The sequence below is a fragment of the Bombina bombina genome, chromosome 5, assembly GCF_027579735.1.
Source record: "Bombina bombina isolate aBomBom1 chromosome 5, aBomBom1.pri, whole genome shotgun sequence".
In the NCBI taxonomy this organism is placed as follows: domain Eukaryota; kingdom Metazoa; phylum Chordata; class Amphibia; order Anura; family Bombinatoridae; genus Bombina; species Bombina bombina.
Window position 1 is genome coordinate 537412923 of NC_069503.1, and position 18305 is coordinate 537431227.

The 18305-nt window shown below is 41.9% G+C and overlaps 1 protein-coding gene across 1 annotated transcript in view; it reads left to right on the forward strand.

The window, feature by feature from the left end:
- TEX10 (testis expressed 10) overlaps positions 1–18305 on the forward strand; it is a 266721-nt gene that overhangs the window by 76908 nt on the left and 171508 nt on the right. Inside the window, exon 6 of the mRNA XM_053714474.1 lies at positions 1433–1571. Coding sequence (XP_053570449.1) covers positions 1433–1571 — 139 coding nt within the window. The remainder of the gene's footprint in view (positions 1–1432; positions 1572–18305) is intronic.

Consider the following 18305-nt stretch of genomic DNA (forward strand, 5'->3'; position numbering starts at 1 on the left):
ATTCAGGGTCTAAAAATTAGACATATTTTATAGAGAAACTCCTAGGAAGCCAGAGATATCTTTACCTATTACTGGTTACAGGCAGGTAGGGGGCCGAGGAGGAACCAGTTGCCTTTTCTTTGTGAGCAGCCCGTTATAAGACTGTGGACTATGCTGTTTTTAGTAAGAGATTGTGACACAGATGGCTGTTCCTATTCATAGTTCCAAATTGGTATCATGCTGTTCTGGAAAGCCAGAAGCCTGCAAATTTACTCTGTATTTGACATCCTCCACATAAGTCATTATTTCCTTATTTTTCATGCTTTGTGACCGTCTTGACTCACTTTTTTTACTTTTCAGGGAGTATTCAATACTTTAAGCTTTACTGTCCCTTTTAAAATACCATTAACAATTGGTATATATCAAATTGATCTATATTTAAAGAAATCATTTTAATTACAATAGCTTCTACACTTTGATAATGTTAACAATAGTTATAAATTACATTCCGTTTACAAAGAGCAAATCTTTTTACTGTAAAACGACTTATATACATTAAAGGGACAGTAGACACCCAGTAATTACAAGATTTGTTTCTGTACTCTAGCAATAAACTAACATACTGGGTGAGTTTGAAAATGTTTTGAATGCATTAACACTGTGTTTGCTGCCACTGGATTTCAAAAGGCAAACTGCTGAAGCCAATTAGCAGATATGTGGCAGAGTTTACCTTGTCAAGTCAGTTCTTATAATTGATTATTATATATAAATATATATGGGGACAAAAACAATAACAGTTAAAAAAGTTTTTTTTAACTACACATAATTAAAACTGTTATGTTACAGTCTCAAAGTGTTTTCTATCTCTTTAAGCATCTCTTGTGCCCAGAGGCAGAACTTTTTTTCCCACTTTCTGCAATGACATTTTGTTTAGTCAAAATGTGTCTGCAAAGCACTGCTTTGCAGTGCTACCCCGTATTTGACCGTTCTCTTCAAACAGTGCTTCGCTGTGGCTGCACTGTGTTACGGAAAATGTACACAATGCACTGTTTAAAGAGAACAGCCTGTTGTGGAGCAAAGGGAAAGTTCTAACAGTTCCCTCTTGTGTCCCACTCTTTCTGCAGACGACATCTCAGATCACAGCCTGTTCTGCCTTGGGGCTCTTGTGCTTTGTCCCATGCTTCATAGAGAGGTTGAAGCCTGAATATGCTGCAAATCAAATAGCTGGTTTACGCAATTTGCAGCAATTTGAAAACCTAGGTTACAGAATATACTTTTTGGCCTCTGTAGTGAGCATGGGACAAAGGACATTTTTACACAAAAGCAAGAGGTATTTAATTTCTCTTATGAGCTATTTCATACAACAGTTTTTATTAACATCACTGTGATAAAATATGTACTGTGATTTTGTTCCTATTATGAAATAACGGTATTCTATGCTATTGTGTTCCAGTGGCTACAGAGAAACTAATACAAGCCGTGTTTATGATGTACCAGCAAAGGGACCTGCAATTTTCTGTTCGTTCCACGCTTCTGTCATTTTTTAATAAAGTTTACTTAAAAGAAGAAGATGCCTGTCTCAACCTTGGGAGGTATTGTTATACGTTCATTTAAATTTTTTTTTTTATATTTTTTATTAGGTTTTATTACTTTTACAACCAATCAGTTGTACTGGAAATAAGAACAATGAATGTCAATGTTTCTAAAACAGCATGTGATAACCAATAAACATTTGTTGTGTTATAATAAAGAAATATCTTATCTGTAAGAAGATGAAGAACAATTTCAAAACCAACTTAAAGGGACATGAAACCCAATGTTTTTCTTTTGTGATTTAGAAAGAGCATGCAATTGTAAACAACTTTCTAATTTACTTCTATTATCTAATTTGCTTCATTCTCTTGATATTCTTTGCTCAGTAGTTGCTGATTGGTAGATGCACATAGATACCTTGTGTGATTGGCTCACCCATGTGCATTGCTATTTCTTAAAAAAAATTATCTTAAGAATGAAGCAAATTAGATAATAGAAGTAAATTGGAATGTTATTTAAAATTGTATTCTCTTCCTGAATCATGAAAAAAAATGTTTGGGTTTAGTGTCTCTTTAAAGTGACACAAAACCCAAATTTTTTCTTTCATGATTCAAATAGTGCATGCAATTTTAAACAACTTTCTAATTTACTTGTATTATAATTATTTATTTGTTCTCTTGCTATCTTTATTTGAAAAGTAGGACTGTAAGCATAGGAGCCAGTCCATTATTGGTTCAGAAAGCACTACCCAGGTGCTGAACAAAAAATGGGCCGGCTCCTATGCTTACAGTCCTTCTTTTTCAAATAAAGATAGGAAGAGAACGAAAACAAATAGAATGTTGATTAAAATTGCATGCTCTATCTGAATCATTAAAGAAAAAAAATAATGGGTTTTGTGTTCCTTTAAGATGTTAAAGGGACATTGTGCACTAGATTTTTCTTTGCATAAATGTTTTGTAGATTATCCATCTGGGAGTTTTGCTTATTTTTTTAATAACATTGTGCTGATTTTCAGACTATTAACCAAGCCTCAAAGTTTTAGATGTATACTGATTTCTACAGATTGTAGTTGCTATTGTTTGTATAATCTGTCTGCTGTTCCTGTTTTCCCAGCACCTTCCACTGGGTGTCCCAGCCTAACCTCACCAACAGTACTAAACTGGGAGCTTCTAAGTAAGTTTTTAAAAGGTTTTATACTGGATTTTTATTTCAGTATATGTGCATTTTCTTTATAGTAGTGTCTACCACATGCAGTTATATGAAAATTGGTGTATATGTCCCATTAAATTACTTTAAAGGGATATGAAAATTAAAATTTTTGTTTCAGGATTCAGACAGAGAATACAATTTTTTAACAACATTCCAATTTACTTCTATTGTCTAATTTGCATCATTCTTTATATATCCTTTTTCTTTTACAAGATATGACGAGTCAACGGATTTCATCCTTGTGGGATATCGCCTCCTGGTTAGCAGGAGGAGGCAAAGAGCACCACAGCAGAGCTGTATATATAGCTCCTCCCTTCCCTCCCACCCCAGTCATTCTCTTTGCCTGTGTTAGTGATAGGAAGAGGTAAAGTGAGGTGTTAGTTTAGATTCATCAATCAAGAGTTTTTTTTATTTTTAAATGGTTCCAAAGTGTACTATTTTACTACAGAGCAGCCTCTGGATTTATAACCTTATGGCTATGGGAACTGGGGGGGGGGGTTAGCTCCAGTTAGCCCCAGTTAGCTCCTCTGTGCCTCCCATACTCATGCTGCTATTCTGTGTTGGTCTTAGAGATGCTTTAACTAAGGCCCTTCTATCTTCAGAGGACCTCAGGAGGAAGAGTGGACCTCTTGATACTGTGAATTTTCTCATGCTGTTCCTCAGCATGAAGGTAAGTGCAGTCTTTTTTTCTGGGGCTTTGCACTGAAAAAAAATTAAGAAAGGAGTTACATAGCTCAGAACTGACTGTGCTTTTACTTTTCTGTCAGGGGCAAGGCTTCCTGTCGCTATTATGCCAGTCCTCATTAGTATAAGAAAAGAATGGGAACCGTCATAGAGCTTATATTATCCAGGCACTCTAGCATGACTAATGTAACCTAGAAGCGCTGGGATGTTATATTATCATGTGTTTTATACTCTGGCAATTCTCCTTTAATGTGCTGGAAGAAAAGAGTTCACTAAGAGAAAGGCTGACGCTGGGAGAGTTCCAGAGCTGACACTAATAGACTCCAGGGTTTTGGCCTGTATGGGCATTTTGTTTGTTTTTCCCGGGTTCTGACGCCCACGAAGGGCGGGGATTGGTATTAGCGCTAGTGTTACTGAGAAAGACATCCGGGGGATCGTGTTCCGGCTGCCATTACGGCTCCTAAGTACGCTTGTTCTGCTCTTGCACAGGCGGTCTTAGACGCGTTGGTTAAGGAAAGACAATCTCGGTCAGTGGAGGCAGGTAGGCGTCTGATTAGTTTACTGATTTTTTTCTGAGATGACAGTGGCAAGGAACATCACTTGCTAAGGAACATTACTTGCTAATATTTTATGTTCAGGTGATTTCAAGTAAGCAGTTATGTTAAAGAAATAGTGCACATCTTTTTTCTTTAAGCATATATATATATATATATATATATATATATATATATATATATATATATTGTGCCACTCGATCAAGCTAGCAGTTTTTTCTTGTACTTCTGTTATCATGGATGATCTAGAACAAAGTACCTGTCTTATGTGTTTAGATGCCATTGTGGAACCTCCTGTTACGCTTTGCCCCTCATGTACAGAGAGGGCCTTACAGTGTAAAGAGCAGATTTTCTTTAATAAAAATATGTCTAAGGAGGGCTCTTAACCTGATGAGCTTCAGGGTAGGTCGCAACTTTCTTCCCAAGCGTCACAGCCTTTAACGCCTGCTCAGGCGACGCTGTGTTCTTCGACGGCGTCTACCTCATTTACTCTGCAGGATATGGCTGCAGTTATGTCATCTACTCTTACAGAAGTTTTATCTAAGTTGCCAGTGCTGCAGGGCAAGCGTAGTAGGAAAGAGGTCCATATGGTCCCTCTGACTTCTGATGTTTTGATGACAATCTCCGATGTACCCTCCCAGGGTTCTGAAGTGGGGGGTGTGGAGGCCTTGTCTGAGTGGGAGCCGTCTGATTCAGGAAGTGCTTTACCTCAGACAGATTTGGACCTAATGTCCTTCAGATTTAAGCTCGAACACCTCCGTATGTTATTACGAGAGGTACTGGTAACTCTGGACGACTGTGATTCTATTGTAGTCCCACCAGAAAAATTGAGTAAGATGGATAGATATCTGGAAGTCCCTTCTTATTCTGACGTTTTTCCGGTTCCTAAGAGAATTTCGGAAATTATTGCCAGGGAATGGGATAGACCGGGTATACCGTTCTCCCCTTCTCCTATTTTTAAAAAGATGTACCCTATAGCTGACACCGTTCGAGACTCTTGGCAGACGGTCCGTAAGGTGGAGGGAGCTATCTCTACCTTGGCTAAACGTACAACTATCCCTATTGAGGACAGTTGTGCTTTCAAAGATCTCATGGATAAGAAGTTGGAGGGTCTTCTCAAGAAATTATATGTTCATCAAGGGTTTCTATTGCAACCAACGGCCTGCATTGTAATAGTAACGACTGCAGCTGCCTTTTGGTTTGACGCCCTACAGGAGTCTCTCAGGACTGAGACCTCTTTGGAAGAGATTCAGGACAGAATTAAGGCCCTTAAACTGGCTAATTCTTTTCAAGTTGGCGGCTAAGAATTCAGGATTTTCCATCTTGGCTCGTAGAGCTTTATGGCTAAAATCTTGGTCTGCGGACGTGTCCTCAAAGTCTAAGCTATTAGCTATCCCTTTCAAGGGAAAGACCCTATTCGGGCCTGATTTGAAAGAGATTATTTCTGACATTACGGGAGGTAAGGGTCACCTACTCCCTCAAGATAAGACATCTAAGCAGAAGGGATGACAGAATAATTTTCGTTTCTTTCGTAATTTCAAAGGAATCCCCCCCACTTCCTCTTCCGCTAAACAGGAATCTTATTAGCCTCAAGCCAAGTCCACCTGGAGAACCAACCAGGCTTGGAACAAGGGTAAACAACCCAAGAAGCCCGCTGCTGCTCCCAAGACAGCATGAAGGGGTGGCTCGGGACCGGATCTAGTAGGGGGCAGACTTTCTCTCTTTGTCCAGGCTTGGATAAGAGACGTTCAGGATCCCTGGACACTAGAAATCGTGTCTCAAGGGTATCAGTTGGAGTTCAAAAATTCCTTCCCAAGGGGAAGGTTTCTTCTTTCACGATTGTCTGTAGACCAGATAAAAAGAGAGGTGTTCTTACGTTGTGTAAAAGACTCTATTATGGGAGTAAATTGTCCCGTTCCAATACAGGAACAAAGGCAGGGATTTTACTCCAACCTTTTTGTGGTTCCCAAAAAAGAGGGAATGTTCCGACCCATTTTAGATCTCAAGAGTCTAAACCAGTTTCTCAGAGTTCCATCCTTCAAGATGGAGACTATTTGGACAATTCTTCCATTGATCCAGGAGGGTCAATATATGACTACCATGGACTTAAAGGATGCATATCTTCATATTCCTATCCACAGAGATCATCACCAGTTCCTGAGGTTTGCCTTTCTGGACAAACATTTTCAGTTTGTGGCCCTTCCTTTCGGGTTTTCCACGGCACCAAGGATCTTCATGAAGGTTCTCAGGCCGCGGGGCATTGCAGTGGCGCCTTATCTGGACAATATTTTGATCCAGGCGTTGTCTTATTAACTGACAAAGTCTCATACCGACATTGTTCTTTCCTTTCTAAGGACTCACGGGTGGAAGGTGAACCTAGAAAAGAGTTCACTAATTCCACAGACAAGGGTTCCTTTCCTGGGAACTCTAATAGATTCTATATCCATGAAAATCTTCTTGACTGAGGTCAGAAAGTTAAAGATTCTGAACACGTGCCGATCCCTTCAGTCCAATCCTCGGCCATCAGTGGCTCAGTGCATGGAGGTAATTGGATTGATGGTGGCGGCAATGGACATCATTCTGTTTGCTCGTTTTCATCTCAGACCTCTACAACTGAGCATGTTCAGACAGTGGAATGGAGATTATGCAAATTTGTCTCCTCAAATAGATCTGGATAAGGAGACAAGGGACTCTCTTCTTTGGTGGTTGTCACCGGATCATCTGTCCCAAGGGACGTGCTTCCGCAGACCCTCATGGGTGATAGTGACAACGGACTCCAGTCTATTAAGATGGGGCACAGTCTGGAATTCCCTTAAGGCTCAGGGTGTGTGGACTCGGTCAGAGTCTCTATTTCCGATCAATATTCTGGAGTTGAGAGCAATATTCAATGCGCTTCAGGCTTGGCCTCAGTTGGCTTCGGCAAAATTCATCTGATTTTAGTTGGACAACATCACGACTGTGACTTACATCAATCATCAGGGAGGAACAAGGAGTTCCTTAGCGATGACAGAAGTATCCAAGATTATTCGGTGGGCGGAGGCTCACTCTTGTTATCTGTCAGCTATCTACATCCCAAGAGTGGACAACTGGGAAGCGGATTTTTTGAGCAGACAGACGTTTCATCCGGGGGAATGGGAACTCTATCCGGAGGTCTTTGCCACCCTGATTCTCAGGTGGGGCAGACCGGAGCTGGATCTTATGGCATCTCGTCAGAATGCCAAGCTCCCGTGATACGGATCCAGGTCCAGGGATCCTCAGGCCGAACTGATAGATGCCTTGGTCGTTCAACCTAGCTTATGTGTTTCCACCATTTGCTCTCCGAGAGGGCTTCGGTGATTCTCATCACTCCTGCATGGCCTCGCAGGGCTTGGTATGCCGATCTGGTGGACATGTTCTCTCTGCCACCGCGGAAGCTTCCATTGAGGCAGGACCTTCTCATTCAGGGACCCTTCCATCATCCGAATCTAGTTTCTCTGCAGCTGACTGCTTGGAGATTGAACGCTTGATTTTATCTAAGCGAGGGTTCTCTGATTTGGTCATTGATACCTTGATCCAGGCACGTAAGCCTGTTACTAGAAAGATTTACCATAAGATATGGCGTTCATATCTTTATTGGTGTGAATCCAAGGGCTACTTATGGAGTAAGATTAGGATTCCTAGGATTTTATCTTTTCTCCAAGAAGTATTGGAGAAAGGGTTATCAGCAAGTTCCTTGAAGGGACAGATTTCTGCTTTATCTATTTTGCTACACAAACGTCTGGCAGATATTCCGGATGTTCAATCTTTTTGTCACACTCTGACTAGGATCCGGCATGTGTTTGGACCTATTGCTCCTCCTTGGAGTTTGAACTTAGTTGTTAAAGTGCTTCAAAGGGTTCCGTTTGAACCTATGCATTCCATAGATATTAAGTTGTTATCCTGGAAGGTTTTGTTTTTGATTGCTATTTCTTCTGCTCGCAGAGTTTGAGCTTTCAGCATTACAATGTGAATCCCCTTACCTTATTTTTCATTCCGATAAGCTTGTCTTGCGTACCAAACCTGGTTTTCTTCCTAAGGTTGTTTCCAACAAGAATATTAATCAGGAAATTATTGTTCCATCATTGTGTCCTAATCCTTCTTCTAAGAAGGAACGTTTGTTACATAACTTAGACGTGGTCCGTGCTCTGAAGTTTTACTTGCAGGCGACGAAAGAATTTCTTCAATCATCTTCATTATTTTTTGTCTTTTCTGGGAAATGTAGGGTTCCGAAAGCTACGGCTACCTCGCTTTCTCTCTGGCTGAAAAGTATAATCCGTTTGGCATATGAGACTGCTAGACAGCAGCCCCCTGAAAGAATTACGGCTCATTCCACTAGGGCTGTGGCTTCCTAATGGGCATTTAAAAATTATGCTTCTGTTGAACAGATTTGCAAGGCTGCAACTTGGTTGTCTCTTCACACTTTTTCCAAATTTTATACTTTTGCCTCGTCTGAGGCTGTTTTTGGGAGAAAGGTTCTTCAAGCAGTTGTGCCTTCCGTTTAGGTTCCTGTCTTGTCCCTCCCTTTCATCAGTGTCCTATAGCTTTGTTATTGTATCCCACAAGTAAGGATGAAATCCGTGGACTCGTCATATCTTGTAAAAGAAAAGGAAATTTATGCTTACCTGATAAATTTATTTCTTTTACGATATGACGAGTCCACGGCCCGCCCTGTCAATTTTTAAGACAGATTTTTTCTTTTATTAAACGTCAGTCACCTCTGCACTTTGGCTTTTCCTTTCTCTTCCTAACTTCGGTCGAATGACTGGAGTGGGAGGGAAGGGAGGAGCTATATATACAGCTATGCTGTGGTGCTCTTTGCCGCCTCCTGCTGACCAGGAGGCGATATCCCACAAGTAAGGATGAAATCCGTGGACTCGTCATATCGTAAAAGAATTAAATTTATCAGGTAAGCATAAATTTCCTTTTTGAAGAAATAGCAACGCACATGGGTGAGCCAATAACACAAGGCATCTATGTGCAGCAACCAATCAACAGCTACTGAGCATATTTAGATATGTTTTTAAACAAAGGATATCAAGATTATGAAGCAAATTAGATAATAGAAGTAAATTCTTGGAAAGTTGTTTAACATTGCATGCTCTTTCTAAATCATCTTTCTAAAATAATTTTTTAAGCTCTTGTTTAAACAAAAATTTTTTTTCCAGTACTCATGGTTTAATGAGAAAACTTTAAATGGGAAAAAGTTGAGAGGGAAAAAGAGACAAACATAGAACAACACAAGAAGAGTGAGTGAATAAAAGTGACACCTGCGAGTTCACACAAAAAAAAAAAGAGTTGGTGGGGGGGGGGGGGGAAATTTAGCAAAGGGGGAAAAGATAGCTCCTCCAATTCTGGTTAAACCTGGTCTATATTTAAAGGGACAGTGTACACAAAGTTTCATATAACTACATGTAATAGACACTACTATAAAGAATATGCACAGATACTGATCTAAACATCCAGTATAAAACCTTTTAAAAACTTACTTAGAAGCTCCAAATTTAGCACTGTTGATGAGTTAGTCTGGGACACCCAGTGAAATGGGCTGGGAAAACAAGAAGAGCAGACACTCTTCCCCCCTCCCTGCATATGAAAAGACAGATAAAATAAACGGTCAGCAGGAGTCTGTAAACGCACGTATACACCTGACACTGGGGCTTGGACTGAAAATCAGCACAATGTTCTTAAAAAATAAGTAAAATAATACATTGTTACAAAAACGATAATCGGAATCTTCCGATCCTAAAGAGGGGTGCTCTGGTGTAATAGGAAAGGTGGTGATGGACGAGATCCGGCAGCACTCTTAGTCGTATCCGTGGAGATAGTCCTATAGCAATGGAAAATAGAAGAGGCGCCACATAGGCTAATAACGTAGAGAACAAGCCTGCTTGTGTGTCAGGGCCCCCCTCCAGAAAAATACTCACATAGGAGGCGGCACAACCATAGTGCCTATCCATTCAGTAGAGGACCAGAGAGTCGCCCGAAAGACTCAGGTGAGACACCCAGACACCAGCGTCGGAGAGCGCGGAAGGATACAGCAGTCACCGACACAACGTGCTCTCAGAGGGTCCGGGGATCACAGGCTTCCGACCAACCAAATGGGAGTACAAGTTGGCAGTGCCTGGGGTTTCAGACTGCTGCAAACTGCATAAACTTGTACTCCCATTTGGTTGGCTGGAAGCCTGTAATCCCCGGACCCTCCGAGAGCACATTGTGTCGGTGACTGCTGTATCCTTCCGCGCTCTCTGACGCTGGTGTCTGGGCGTCTCACCTGAGTCTTTCAGGCGACTCTCTGGTCCCGTACTGCTCGGTTAGGCACTCCGGTTGTGCCACCTCCTATCTGAGTAGTTTTCTGGAGGGGGGCCCTGACGCACAAGCAGGCTTGTTCTCTACGTTATTAGCCTATGTGGCGACTCTTCTATTTTCCATTGTTACAAAAACACTCCCAGAAGGGCTATATAAATGGATCATCTACAAAACATTTATGCAAAGAAAAATCTAGTGTACTATGTCCCTTTAAGCTACGTCTTCATTACATTGTCTATCTTCCCAAATAATCCATTTCTCCCATGTATCAAGACAACTTTTTCTATTATACAAATATTTTACACATTATTTTATTTTCACTTTTGCAATCCAAATTGGTTTATTGTTTAAAATGAGAAAAATGCTCTAAGGGAAATGCTATGTGAACATGAAAATAAATGTTATGTTTTGCTTAAAGAGTCTTTTGTTGTATCTGAAATATTGTATTTTAAAATGTATCACATGTTTTATTTAAATCATTATTTTGTTTTCATGTATGGATGGCCCTGCCCATCAATAAGTTGATTTTATCAGCCCATGAGCAATGCTTTACTGAGGATCACTTGTGCACATTCGTAATGTAAACTTCAAGTTAATTATTTTTTTCTTTGATATATAAAAAGATGGCATTCTAAATTGCCATTTATTTTTTATGTTCCTTTCTGACTAAAACAGTCAGCTTCATCAGTACTGATGTCATACTTTACTGAAAACTAATAAGATATAGTAAACTTCCTTAAAAAATATCATGACACTGCCTGCATATGCCAGATGCACACTCCCTTGCAAGTCCCAGGACTAGCATCCTTATTGGCTGCTTAAAGTCCTTTTACAATAGAATGTGGCTACTGAGGATATTTTGAGATAACATTTCTTCCTTTTTTACAGAGATGTCCATGTAATTTTTTCTAGTCTGCTTTTTTACTGCTACCCTGTATCAATTTCAATTGTATTCAGTTTCAATATTTGGATATCATGTCCCTTTTAAAGGGACATTCCAGCCAAAATTGGAATCCACATGGATGTATTTCAGTTTTGAACAGAAGCATTTGTGTAATATACATGTATTAGCAAAAATGCTTCTAATAAAAGCTATAGCTTTTTCAAAAGTGTAATTAAGTATGCACCGTGCACCAGCATTTTAAACAAAGCACTTGTTCAGAGAGTGTAAGGTGCTTGTACCATCTGGTAATGACTCAATTTGTTAATTGCGCACATGATACAAGCCCCACTGGTGCTCTGAACAGCTACAGTATTTAAAATGCTGGTGCACTGAGAATATATAGCTATGCTTCACATGCACGTGCAGAGAAAAACGTTGACACTAAAACAATGATTATCTATTTTTCTTTGTTCACTTGGTATCTTTATTTGAAAAAGCAGGAATGAAAGCTTTGGAGACAGCCTATTTTTGATTCAGTACCCTGGATAGTGCTTGCTGATTGGTGGCTACATTTAGCCATCCAATTAGAAAGCACAAGCCAGGTTCTCAACCTAAAATGAGCTGGCCCCAAAGAATTTATTCCTGCTTTTTCAAATAAATATACCAAGAGATTGAAGAAAAAATTATAATAGGAGTAAATTAGAAAGTTGCTTAAAATGGCATGCCCTATCTGAATCATTAAAGACAATATTTGGGTTTACTATCCCTTTAAGTCAATGTTTGTTTAGATCTAGCATTACTAGTCAACAAACTATTCTGGTCCTAGCCTGATCAAGATGCACTTGCATTTTAGATAAGGTACTTCAGGCAGGGCACAATCATTAGTGACCTATCCAGTGTCCTGGTTTTCTGCCTCAGTGCCAATTTTTTCTTTTTAAGAATGTGCTTATACTGATGGTTTAGTTATGCAGCCATTGATTCTAAAGAGCAAATAATATCTAAAACTTTTAAAAGATTTTCCACCATTTTACATATGGTGTAAAGAGTAAAGAACTGGCTGCCTTTTCTTAACAGTTCCCAACATATTGAACTTCATTTAAAATACTCAGATTTTCTCATCCTTTCCGTTTTTGTTTTGCTTGTTTTCAGACATCCCATTGCTACTGTTGAACGTAATTTTGGTTATACTGCTTTGGCCTCTTGTTGATCTAATGCAATTATCTACCATAAAATGTTTCATTATATAAAATACAACATGGCAATATAAATGTTGATCTTAATATCAGGAGAGTCCATGGCTTCATTCCTTGTGGGAATACAGAACCTGGCCACCAGGAGGAGGCAAAGACACCCCAGCAAAGACTTAAATACTCCCCCCCCCCCCCCCCACTCCTCTCATCCCCAGTCATTCTTTGCCTGTCCGAAGATTTGGAGTAGTCTCTTTTGGAGGGTAGTACTCTTCCGCATGGGACTGAAGTTAAGCAGTCTTGTCAGCCTCTCACTGAGAGCATTGACGAATTTTGGGGTCTGGAGATGCAGGGAGAGTCTTTCTGCGAAACGATCCAGACTCGTATTAAATCCTAAGTAATCAGTGTTGACGAGTTTCACTGCCTGCTTCTATCACTCAAGTCCATGTCAGGTGCGATGCTACAAGACTGTCAAACTTGAGAAGCTTTGTGTCTGTTCCACGGCGATGATTCCGGTAAGATAGTTTCATTTCATTTCATATGGTAACGTAAGAAGACAGGGTCACAGTGTGACTCCTTTATCTGTATGGAATCAAGGGTTAATATCTCCGGAAGGGGATTATTGAACAGGGGGGATTTATACATGATTTGCTTTATTATGTTTTATGCTGCGACATGTGTGAGATGAGGCTCTGGCAGATGTGAAACATTCAGGTTTTTTTCTTTTGTTTTGGATAACTGCGCAGCCTGTCAGTTTGGCGTGCTTTCCTTTCTGCAGCAGGGGCGGTCCTGCATGGCACTCCATGTGACCGGGTGTGGCCTCATTAACTTCCTCTTTCGTGCGGTTTACAGGAGAAGAAGCGGTTTCACTGTGGGGCCTGGGTCATAGGAGGTGGTGAGTGCCCCGGCCATTGGGGGGTATAAAGGTGCCATTTACTTTGCTATAGTCTATTTTAAAAGTGCAAGCTATAGAGGAGTCTGATGCGTTAGAGGGTACTCCCTCTTTACCCAGATCTAATACCTGTTTTTATTGTGAGGAGGCTACGGTATACCCGCCTGCTCAACTATGTTCCACTTGCCTTGATAAAGTAGTTATGTCTAAAAAGACTAAGATGTTTAGTACAACTGAGCCGTCCACCTCTGAAGGGTCTCCATCCCGCGAGGTGCGTTCCCTGCAATTATCTCCGATTACACATGCAGCTCCCCATAGCACGACTAATCCTCCTTCGGGAGGGGCCCTCTTACCACCAGACTTTTCTGATCAGTTGCAAACGGCAGTGTCTGCGGCCTTTAGTGCTTTACCTCAGCCTGCTAAGCGCAAGCGAAAGGTTAAATACTGCTATCCTTCCCAGGGGTCATCTACCAACTTGTTGGATTTATCTGATACTAGAATATCCTCTGATGAAGACGTCTCTGATACTTCAGAGGAGGATCTCTCTGGGTCGGAATCGGCTGTCTCTAAGCCTCCGGCTGTGGAGGAACCAGACTTTAGATTTAGGATAGAGCACTTACGCTTCCTGTTAAAGAAAGTGTTGGCTACGTTAGAGGTTCCGGAACCTAAGTTTCCCGAGGAACCTTCAATTCCTAAGCTTGATAAGGTCTACGAGGACAGGGTTGTGCCGCAAACCTTCCCAGTTCCTGTTAAGATGGCAAATATTATTAAGAACGAATGGGAAAAACTCGGATCCTCTTTTTCTTCCCTTCTTCCTTTAAGAAATTGTTTCCGGTTCCTGACTCCTAATTAGAGTTGTGGGGGTCTGTCCCTAAGGTGGATGGAGCTATCTCCACGCTGGCTAAGCGCACCACTACACCGCTTGAGGATAGTTAATCATTTAAGCAACCTATGGATAATAAGCTAGAAACTCTTTTGAGAAAGATGTTTCAACACAGGATTTTTATTTCAACCTGCAGCGGCGGTGGCTGGAGCCGCTACCTATTGGTGTGAATCTCTGTCGGAGATGATCAAGGTGGAGACTTCTCTCAATATAATCCAGGAAAGAATTAAGGCCTTAAGGGTAGCTAATTCTTTTATTTGCCATGCAAACATGCAGATTATTTGCCTGAATGCCAAGACATCAGGTTTTTCTGTTTTAGCCCGTTGGGCTCTGTGGCTGAAGTCTTGGTCTGCTGACATGACTTCAAAATCTAGATTGCTTTTTCTTCCATTTAAGGGGAAGGTTCTTTTCGGTCCAGGACTGGACTCTATCATATCCAGGGTCACTGGGGGCAGGGGTGCCTTTTTACTGCATGAGAAGAACAAACCTAAAGGACAGCGGCCTAATTTTCGTCTCTTTCGTTTGGATAAATCCCAACGCCAGCAGCCTGCAGTGAAGCCTGATCAGTCCAAGGGCACTTGGAAACCATCTCAATCTTGGAATAAGTCAAAGCATAAGAAGAAGCCTGCCGAGACAAAATCGTTATGAACGGGCAGCCCTCCGATCCGTCGCTGGATCATGTTGGGGGCAGACTATCTCGCTTTGTGAAAGCATGGCTGGGAGGTCATTGCTCAGGGTTACAGGATATGTTTTAAATCCCATCCGCCCAGGGGCAGATTTCTCTCATCAAACCTGTCTTCAAGACCAGAAAAAAATAAGCTTTTCTAGGGTGCATGAGGGATCTCTCCTCCCTAGGAGTGATTGTGCCAGTACCTCTAGCAGAAAGAGGTCTGGGATACTACTCAAACTTTTTTGTGGTCCCAAAGGAGGAGGGTACTTTTCACCCGATCCTAGACCTAAAGTGATTAAACAAGTTTCTGTCGGTGCCATCGTTTAAGATGGAGACTATAAGGTCTATTCTGCCCTTAGTTCAAGAAGGACAGTTCATGACTTCGATAGACTTGAAGGATGCTTACTTTCATGTGCTAATACACAAGGATCACTTCAGGTTCTTAAGATTCGCTTTTCTGGACCAGCACTTCCAGTTTGTAGCTCTTCCTTTTGGTCTGGCTACTGCTCCAAGAGTCTTTACAAAGGTTCTGGGGGCTCTGCTCGCGGTGGCGAGATCCAGAGGTATTGCAGTAGCGCCTTATTTGGGCGACATCCTGTTCAAGGCTACGTCCTGCTGGCTGGCAAAAGACCATTCGAGAGCTCTTCTACTACTTCTTCAATCTCATGGATGGAAGATAAACTTAGGAAAGAGTTCCCAGTACCAGAGTGGAATTCCTGGGTACAATAATGGATTCCGTATCCATGAAGATATTCCTTACAGACCAGAGACGTTGCAAAATTACTTCCAATTGTCTTGCCCTCCAGACCTTCTTAAGGCCATCTGTGACCCAGTGTATGGAGGTGATTGGGCTCATGGTGTCCAGCATAGATGATATTCCATTTGCCAGGTTCCACCTCAGACCTCTTCAGCTGTGCATGCTGAGGCAATGGAACGGCGATCACTCAGATCTATCCCAACAGATGTTTTCTCTTGATAACCCGTCGAGAGAAACGCTCTCTTGGTGGCTCTGTCCAGATTGCCTGTCCCAGGGGACATCCTTCTTGAGACCATCCTGGGAGATTGTGATTACGGACCCAAGTCTGTCAGAATGGGGAGCTGTTTGGGGCGCCAGGAAGGTGCAGGGTCGGTAGTCTCGAGAGGAATCTCTTCTTTCGATCAACATACTGGAATTTCAAGCGATCTTCAACGCTCTGAAGGCTTGGCCTCTTCATGGTTCTACCCAGTTTATCAGATTTCAATCTGACAACATTACCTTGGTGGCTTACATCAACCATCAGGGGGGGAACGAGAAGCTCCCTAGCCATGAGGGAGGTATCTCGGATTCTGGATTGGGCGGAAGCCCACAACTGTTTGCTGTCAGCGATCCACATTCCGGGTGTGGACAACTGGGAAGCGGATTTTTCTCAGACAATCCTTTCATCCGGGGGAATGGTCTCTCCATCCCGAGGTGTTTGCGGAGATTTGCAACAGATGGGGGATGCCGCAGATCAATCTCATGGCGTCCAGACTCAATACCAAGCTATCCAGATATGGGTCAAGGTCCAGGGATCCCCAGGAAGAGCTGATAGATGCCTTAACAGTTCCCTGGGGATTCAACCTAGTTTACATTTTTCCTCCATTGCCACTTCTTCCTCGAGTAGTGGCCCGCATCAAACAGGAGCAAGCCTTGACTATTCTAATTGCTCCGTCGTGGCCACGAAGAATGTGGTTTGCGGACCTGGTGGGAATGTCGTCATCTCCTCCATGGAGCTTACCTTGTCGCAGAGATCTGCTGGAACAGGGTCCCTTTGTTCATCAAAATCTAGATTCTCTGAGGCTGACTGCGTGGAGATTGAACGCTTAGTCTTAGTCAAGAGAGGGTTTACTGAGAGAGTGATTGATACTCTCATTTAAGCTAGAAAGCTGGTGTTCTGTTAAGGGGCCGAACTTTTGAAAAGAGCGAATCACAACACTTCCTGTGACGTTACATCAGCTGTTGTACACATTTTGGCCCTAATGTGCAAGCGTGCCAGAGTCATCACATACCTGGCCGCATACGTTACTGGGAAACTATTTAGACCTGTAAAATTCAGAAGCCTTTCTATAGCTCATGCATGGGATTTTCTATCACAAATGGGGGGGGAGGGGGGTTTATGGAAAGCTGTTTATTTGTCTCCTCTGCAATATTCACAAGTCCACTGCAACTACTCCCATTAAGCTGAGTCTTCGTGCGTGTATGACAAACAGCCACTCGGCTATCGCCACTGCTTCTTCTGCTGATCCAATGCTTACTGCTGCAACAAATGTTTAAACAATGACATTGAAGGGAGCCTGTGAAAAGCTGCATTGGATCAGCAGAAGAAGCAGTGGCGATAGCCGAGTGACTGTTTGTCATACATGCACGGAGACTCAGCTTAATGGGAGTAGTTGCAGTGGGGGGGGCGGACTTCCAAATATTACAGAGGAGACGAATAAACCGCTTTCCATAAACCCCCCCCCATTTGTGATAGAAAATCCACGCATGCGCTATAGAAAGGCTTCTGAATTTCACAGGTCTAAATAGTTTCCCTTTCAGCTATTTCTGTGCTATTGCACAATAGGCTCGCTGAGCTTCCTGATATTCAGTATTTTGTTCAGGCTATATCTAGAATCAGGCCTGTGTTTAGACATACCGCTCCCTCTTGGAGTTTAAATTTGGTTCTTAAGGTTCTGCAGAGGGCTCCGTTTGAGCCCATGCTTTCAGTGGACATTAAATTACTGTCTTGGAAAGTTCTTTTTCTACTGACTATTGCTTCGGCACGCAGAGTTTCCGAGATGGCGGCCTTGCAATGATTACTTCATAATTTGGATGTGGTTCAGGCTTTGAAATTCTATCTTCAGGCTACAAAGGATTTTAGACAGACTTCGGCATTGTTTGTGGTCTATTCTGGGAGGTGCAGAGGGCAGAAGGCTTCTTCCACTTCCTATCTTTTTGGTTGAGGTGCATTTTCCACTTAGCATATGAGACAGCGGGACTTAAAGGGACAGTCAACACCCAACAAAACATGATCCCATTTTTTTTAACCCCAAACAAACATCCGCCTGCACCACATCCCTTTGGTGTTACCTATTTCCTTGTCCTACTAATCCTCCACGATATATGAGTTGATCGTATCGAAATATGGCCGCCTAACTCTCCCCACCGTTACGTATCTATCTTCTCTTTAAAATCATCCGCCAATCACAAAGCAATCCTCGGTCAGAGTTTTAAAACTCGTTCACGGACTTTTGCACATGCGCAATTGTATAGGAACGACACTTGATATGCATTAGTACGGCTGTCTTCTGCCCTAACAATTGCAGGCAAGTCAGCTGCGTGCAAACAGAAAACACGCCCCTATTTAGACTTGATAAATCAATAGTAGTAAACAGGATCCCGGCACTCCAAGGATAAGAAATATAATACTTTATTCAGAACGTTTGTAAAAGCATAAAATGCGAAATCTGAAGCCAAAGATAAAACAAAGGGTAAAGGGGATCCAACAC